Source organism: Apis dorsata, unplaced genomic scaffold, assembly GCF_000469605.1.
Source record: "Apis dorsata unplaced genomic scaffold, Apis dorsata 1.3 scaffold_227, whole genome shotgun sequence".
In the NCBI taxonomy this organism is placed as follows: Eukaryota; Metazoa; Arthropoda; class Insecta; order Hymenoptera; family Apidae; genus Apis; species Apis dorsata.
In genome coordinates, this window is record NW_006263509.1 from 609,474 (window position 1) to 617,261 (window position 7,788).

Consider the following 7,788-nt stretch of genomic DNA (forward strand, 5'->3'; position numbering starts at 1 on the left):
AGATTGAATCAAATTACGAAAGAATGTGTCGTACAAAGATTATAAAAATTTTTACGTAATAATGACACGGTTTAATCGCAATACGATTAGATGGCCTTCGTACATCCCCCTCTGAGACATTATTCAACGTCGTTTCGTGTTTGCTCTTATTTTATCCGCCTTAGTTTCAAGGGAAATTCATTAAATTACGTCATCTACGACGACGGAAGGAAAAATAGTTCATAAATAATTCCGGTTCAAAGGAAAAAAAAAAAAAGAAAAAAAAATGTCTCTCTTTCTCTCCAAGTTGGAAATTTGAAATTCTATGGCTAGGATAATCAAGATGCAAAAATGTAATAATATTCTTTTTCTGAAATATATAAATTGCACTTTCCACGAATTGTTTCGAAAACGCCATTTTTGCGTGTCATGTCGTTTTCACGGTCGAGCGAAAGTTTTTAACATAATTCATCTCGAGATACATCGATCGATGAATGAAATTAAATAGAATAATATACTTGGAAAGAAAAAAGTAATAATATTTGAGAAAAGAAGTAATTCTTTGGAATAAATGTCGTTAACCCTTGATATCAAAAGAAGATTATTTCAATCGTTGTTATTTGATATATATACCGTATATATTATATCAACGTGAATAATTGAAAATATTATTCACGCATGTTGTCATCATTATCGAGATTGTCTTGAACGGCTCTTCTTTACTTTCCACTCGAAAGATCAAGAGAAATATTTGCTTAACCATTCAAGTATAAGTATCAAACAGTTGCGACTTTCATCTTCGTCCTTTCGCTTTTTTTTTTTCTACATACAAGATTCCTTTCACCTAGTTGATATCAGAATTCTAGTTGCTAGGTATCGATTTCGACCGGTATCCTTAATACATTTGAGAACACACTTCCAACAATTCATCTTCCATAATTTTCTCTTTCTTTCGAACCTATATTTCTTTTTTATCATTATTATATTCATCCATTTCTAAATTTCTCCTATGTATTTAATAGTATACCAGTAAAAAACATTCTTCTAATCGACCAATCTTTCCAATTATTTCCTTTTCTTTCATTCGATATATATATTTTTTTTCATTTATCTTTATTCACACTCGACGATTTTCTCTTCTCTATCTAATTTCGATAATTTCACATTTTCATAAAAAAAAAAAAAAAAAAAAAAAACAAACATCCTCACAATCCACGATACTCCACGATATCCCATTTTCTTTAATTTCACATTTTATTCACGTTTAAAATTTATTTTTATCATCTCGATGCTATTGTTCCAACTGTTGTTTCAACAATACACTGGTGGGGAAAAAAAAAAAAAAAAAAAAAAAAAAAACAAACATCCTCACAATCCACGATACTCCACGATATCCCATTTTCTTTAATTTCACATTTTATTCACGTTTAAAATTTATTTTTATCATCTCGATGCTATTGTTCCAACTGTTGTTTCAACAATACACTGGTGGGGAAAAAAAAAAAAAAAAAAAAAAAAAAAAAAGAACTCGAACAACAATTGCTCAGAGGTCCAAGCAACTGTAAGTTGCTTCTGTGACTTTTTGAGTGGAATAATCGCGGGGAGAATGCAGTCACCTGCTGTTATCGTTGCATAACAAACCGGGTAGACGATGAGAGCCTCGAAGAGCACGGACCTGGCGATGATGATGGCTACCTATGGCCTGCGATTCCTCGTTGTCGTCTTCACGATCGCGGCAGCTGCCACATTTTTGCACGTGAATAATTACAGGCCCAGTAAGTCCGCGTTTCACGCGACTTTCTCTCGTCATTGGACCGGGATAATTATTTTCAATCTTCATTTCTGGATTTGTACAAAAATTTATCAACTAATTTCTTTCTCTCTCTCTCTCTCTTTGCGAATTCTACATAAGTTCGTTTCCTTTTTTCTCTTTTTTTGTTTCGTAGAACAAATATTTCTCTCGTGCGACAGACCATGCCATCACCTGGACTGGCCCATGATTTGTCGAGTGAAACTGACTTTGGAAGTGTTTCAGTCACTTAGCAAGTAAGATTATATTTAATATATATTTTCGTTGAAATAATATCCCCCTCTTTTTTTATTATTATTTTATCTTGGAATTAAAAACTATGACTATTTAATAATCATTTCAAAAAACTTCGTCTTTCGTCCGTTCGATCTTTTACGATGGATGGAAGAAAGAAAACTAGAAAGAAAGGGAGAAACAGGAAATATTCATCCGAATCTTTGCATAATCCGATTCACCGACAAAAGAGAATGTTAATTACGTTACGACGTGGTTTACCTTTACTTATAATATCCACGTAACTATTCTCGCGTTCACTTCTATCGGAATCATCGAGTGGAATAACCAATCCCAATTACGCAATTTCTTAAGCGATGAAACGCGGAAGACTCGACTCGAAAAGCAAGTCAATTCTCGAGAGTTATCGTTTCTCAATCGCTTGTTCGCGCTATAATCCCCTGTCATTACGGTCTTCGTCTTTTTTCTTTTCTTTTTCTCCTTCTCTCTCCTCCATTGTTTCCAACCTGTGCAGATCGTGCGGCGATTGTCCAAGGAACGAGACCGCGTGTTTGGCCGACCATTGCGTCTCGGCTGATGGACAGAGACGAGGTATACTGACCGCGAATCGTCAGATGCCTGGACCCACTATTCAGGTATTTAAGCATCGCCAATAATTTCCCAATTATCCCCACGTGGGAATGCTTGGATCGTTTATTAATTAAATATAATAAATTCTAACAAAGAAGAAACGTTTCATCCGATTCCTTCCTTCGATAAATTTTTTTCTTCCAAAAATTTCTTTATTTTTCATTTCCCTCTTTACTCGATTAATTTCCACGTGTCGTAGGATAATAACTCGAGGAGTATTCTTATTAAAGATTTTAGACGAACAAGAATCGTTCGAAATGTTTCGATCAGGACATGTGGACAATTGTGTTTGGTGTACACAGGTATGCGAAAACGACATCCTCGTGGTGGACGTGATCAACAGGCTTCCAGGTAAAGCCGCCGCGATACATTGGCGGGGTCAGAGCCAGCTCGAGACACCGTACATGGACGGCTCCCCTTTGGTCACTCAATGCCCGATACCGAGTTACACCACTTTCCAATATAAATTCCGCGCCTCCGCCGCTGGAACGCATTTGTGGCACGCTCACGCTGGTAATTAATTATTAAACGCGCTAATAAAAATCGATCGTTTCGAGTTTTTGAAGCGATATTTCATCCTTTTTCTTTTCTTCTTTCTTTTTCTTTACTTCCTACTTTTTCATTATCCCACTCAATTAATCAATTTATTACGTTGCTTTCTAGCATGTTGGACAATAAAACCTCTATTTTATATATATATATATATATATATATTTATAGAAAGTGTAATAAATGATTTTGATAAATGATATTGAGTAATGGGCGACAAACGACTTTCATTTCACATACATTCATTCATGACATCAGCATTTACGGAGATAACGATCGATTCACAGTGCATAAATGTTGCGTAAGCGAATCGAGTGGTATAAAAAGAGCATGCCGCGATTAAGCAACCCTTTTTCCACAACAATTGCACATTTTTCAATTATTATTTCCAAAATTACCGTTAAACACGAACAATTCCAAGAACATGTACAATAAATCGAAATCTTTTCTCTCTCCTTCGAAAACGATATCGAGTGCGATTTGCAGGGGACGACGTCTCGAATGGCATATTTGGGGCGTTGATAGTGAAGCAAGCGGACATAAGGGATCCTCACAGGGCATTGTACGACGTCGACGACTCGAATCACGTGATTCTGGTGAGCCAGTGGCAGCACTCGGGCGAGATCACGTTCACGGACGGCCACGCGAAACCAGCCATCCTTTTGGTGAACGGACGGGGACGTCAGCCGAATGGGCCGAGGGTTCCTCTGACCAAGTTCACCGTGCTCCCTGGCCGACGTCACAGATTCCGGTTGGCCAACGCCGGTGGCGCTGGATCCTGCCCAATAACTATCCTCGTCGATGCTCACCCCCTTCTTCTGATCGGCCTTGACGGCCAGCCAGTCGAACCACGACAAGTCGCGTCGATCACTTTGGCCAAAGGTAATCTTGCTCTCAGAATATCTCGTTGAATTTTCACTTTTACCATGGATTTAGAGATTTCAGTCAACGGCAATGTAATCGAATAATGATCGAATTGGAATTTTCTATAATTATCGGTCGATCGATCGAGAATTTTGAATCTTTATTTTTATCATATCGATTAATAATATCCACGAGTTTAATAAATATAAAATTGAAAGAGTTAAGAAAAAGAAGAAGCAAATACATTTTAGAAATAAACATTAATTGGACAAAATTAACGAAGGTCTACAAAGTAAATAATTAATTGCAGGGGAGAGAGCGGATTTCGTTCTGAAAGCGAATAAACGGATAGCTTCCTACTGGATCAACGTACACACGTCGAAAGAATGCGGAACGAGTTCCATAAATGGGGCTGCGATATTGAACTATAAGGGAAGTTCAACGGAGGACCCGTTGCCCAGAACGGCGGAACCCGTCCAACAGCCGGAAGCCGAGGAATCGAACGATCGAGTCGCGATGACGACAAACCCAGCGGACAAATGTGGAAATCCCGAGAGTCTGTGCGTGATGGAAGTGCACTCGTTGAGGAAGATGCCATCCGACTTGGGGAAACAGAAAACAGACGTCACCGTTCGTTTGCCCATTAATTACAAGCTTCAAACGAACGACATCGTAGGTGAGCGACTAACCATTCCTCCGTTTTCGAAATTTTCCACCTTTCGCTTTCTCCTTTCCAATTTTTATATACTTTATATTTCACTTTGAAAAGAATAATAACTGAAGGAATCATCATCTTTAATCGGTTTTAAACTGTTCATTTATAAAGCAGATCTCGTTAATTTCTTCAATTTTTCAATTTCTGGCTCTTTCGTTTCTCTTCAAAATGGCAGACAAAGAAAAAAAAAAAAAGAATACCGCCTTTGAAAAATCATGTTACGATGCACGTTACAAGACAGTTGATTATAACTTCTCTCTACTTCTTCGAGCTTACAAACCAATCGTATCTAAGTTTCCTTTAGAACGAATGAAAAGTTACGAATTAGAGAGTTTCCCGAGTCAATGTTAATTAAACATCTCGTCAAAATCGAGAGCGGGAAATTACGCAGAGCGTGGAGAAAAAAATCGACGATTCGAAAACTTCGCGAAGCTTATACTTCTTAACGTCCGACCTTGCTCGTCCCATTTCACTTTCAATACGTGTCAAACACAGCGAAAGAAAGCGTCTCGATGATTTATATGGCTTCGCGCGTGTAATTTCCATAACATGCAAATGAGTCTGTTCCAAATTAGAATGGCAGGCACCTTCTTCTCCTCCTTATTACCATCCTCACCTCTTCGTTTCTTATACATACTCGTTATACAACACTCGTAAATATTTTCAATCGTCTGTAATTATTTCTCTCTCCCTCTCTCTCCGAGAGAATCATTCTTTTCGGTCCAGGAGATCTGTTTACAGAGAGAAATATATTACGGTGCGATTTTTTGAAACTTGGCCGATATATTTGGATTTGATTTCAGGAAACGGGGTCGAGACGAGAGTTCTGAACGTGAACAACGCCACGTTCACGTATCCCTCGTCGCCCTTGCTGTCGCAGGGTGGAGACGTCTCCGGCGAGACTATGTGCTATTCCACCCCCGACGAGGACGACGCTCGCGTCGAGAACAACGAAACTGCATCGTTGTCGTCGCGACGCTGTCGCCACAGCGATGCCACCGCCTCCAACGTTTGCGAATGCGTCCATGTGAGGTATATACCGCTCGGAGCCACGGTCGAGATCATTCTCCTCGATCAAGGTAACCACAAACCACTTTCCACAACTTTCGTTCCACCTTCGCGAGTTTCATTAATTAATGGAGCAATAAATTTTACGGATTAATTATTCGTATCATAGTAAGGGCTGGCGAATTTTTATTATTATGTCATATTAGATATTCTCCAAAGCGTTCACGATCGGATTTTATTACGTACGATACGAAAGGTTTCCATCGTTTCGCACCGGTAGCATTTCTACGAAAAAAAAAAAAAAAAAGAAAAAAACATCGTAGAAATAGTCGTAGCGATAGTCATCGATTAGCAGATAGATCGTCTTAGAATCGCCTTTCAGAGGATACCTCATATGTGTACCATAGTGGGGCTTCCCTCGTGATGAAACAAAACGAGAGATAAGATTTCCAATCGCATTCGTGTCGGCCGTTTGTTATCGAGGACCATCCAGAGGATCAATTTCTTTCCCGTGCAATTTTGCTCGCAGACAAATTTCGACTTTTTAAACTCGGATTTTTCTTCTTCTTCTTTTTCGAACGATCGAGTAAATTGTTTAATTTAGAGTCGGAGAATTATAAATTCTCGTGGAGGGATAGGGGAGAAAATCCTTGGAAAATTCGTTCCCTCGTTAAAAAACGATTTCATTCCGATAAAGAAAGGACGCGTGTGATACGAAAGTAAATCGAAGGTGATAAGAATCGTTTTACAAGGATGAAAGATAGAGTAGGATTTATACTTCGCTGGAACGTAGTAATAGTAGTAGCCTTGAGTTAGAAGAACCTTGATCTATATTCCTGTTGGCTGCGGAGGCTGGAAATATTGATCGCGAGTTCATCTCCGACAATTGCTTCTTCTCCGTTGTTCCGTCTCCGAGAAATTGGAAAAGAAACCTTTCCCTTGTTAACCAACATTTATACTCTCCTTTCGAAATTATAAAACAACAGGAAACTCGATAAAATTTCTTCCAAATCCCCTCCCCTCTTCCTCTTGTTCCCAAAAATCTTCGGATACCTCGAACCGTCTCTCAGAAAAGTTTCCTCAGAAATTCTCATTTCTAGATTTCACGACAACTGTTCGAGGGTGGAACGTGACTTATTGTAATAATCAAGAAGACGCTCTTAAAAGTTCTACCTCTTTAAAGGTAGAATCAAGTATGAATTTAATATCGTTCTTCTTCTTTTTCCCCCCTTTCCAATGTTGGAGTGCAGGTGGCCTCGACGATCTGGTGTACCATCTGCACGGATACACGTTCTACGTGGTCGGGGCTCGAAAATTCGGACGCAGCGTGTCTCTGAAAGAATTGAAGAGCATGGACGACAAGGGGCAATTGTTCTCTCGGAATCTCGACTGCACGGTTGCTAAGGATACCGTGGTCGTGCCGAAATTTGGCGCGGTTGCTCTCAGATTTAAGGCGAACAACCCAGGTCAGTAAAATAAATCACAAAGGAAAAAAAAAAAATCTTGGACATTATTAAATATCGCGAGCAAATTCTTGAAAATTTTTAAAATTAAACGATGGCGATATTTCGTTCGTTCGAAGAAACGAAGAGTTGTTAAAGAGAGGAAATTCGAATTCAAAAGGTTATTGGATGTTGCGGGACGAGCACGCGGCCGAATGGACACGTGGATTGGACGTGATTCTCCAAGTTGGGGAAACGAGCGACATGGTGCCGGCTCCGGAAGATTTTCCCAAGTGTGGATCCTTCGTCGGNNCCGGAATACTTTCTCATATAATGTTTCTCGTAAGGATCGCGTACACCGTGTACATAGTTGTAAATAAATACGGAGAGACTGAAAGTGTGCACTCGCAAATATATTTCGTTTCTTTTTTTCTTCCTTTCTTTCTTTCTCATAATTAACTATGTTTTCTTCATTATTGTATAAATATCTACGAGAATTTCTGTATCTATATATATATATATATATATATATATATATATAATAAATATTATCTTAA

At 38.7% G+C, this 7,788-nt stretch overlaps 2 protein-coding genes across 3 annotated transcripts in view; one reads left to right on the forward strand and one right to left on the reverse strand.

Moving 5' to 3' along the window:
- Positions 1-7,666, forward strand: part of LOC102675455 (laccase-4-like) — a 10,364-nt gene extending 2,698 nt beyond the window's left edge. The window contains 10 exon segments of the mRNA XM_006615627.2: positions 1,505-1,754; positions 1,926-2,025; positions 2,538-2,658; positions 2,956-3,166; positions 3,689-4,084; positions 4,377-4,742; positions 5,585-5,860; positions 7,040-7,255; positions 7,413-7,543; positions 7,545-7,666. Coding sequence (XP_006615690.1) covers positions 1,631-1,754; positions 1,926-2,025; positions 2,538-2,658; positions 2,956-3,166; positions 3,689-4,084; positions 4,377-4,742; positions 5,585-5,860; positions 7,040-7,255; positions 7,413-7,543; positions 7,545-7,565 — 1,962 coding nt within the window. The 5' untranslated portion in view covers positions 1,505-1,630 and the 3' untranslated portion in view covers positions 7,566-7,666.
- Positions 1-7,788, reverse strand: part of LOC102675593 (pre-piRNA 3'-exonuclease trimmer-like) — an 89,242-nt gene that overhangs the window by 17,090 nt on the left and 64,364 nt on the right. The window lies entirely within an intron of this gene.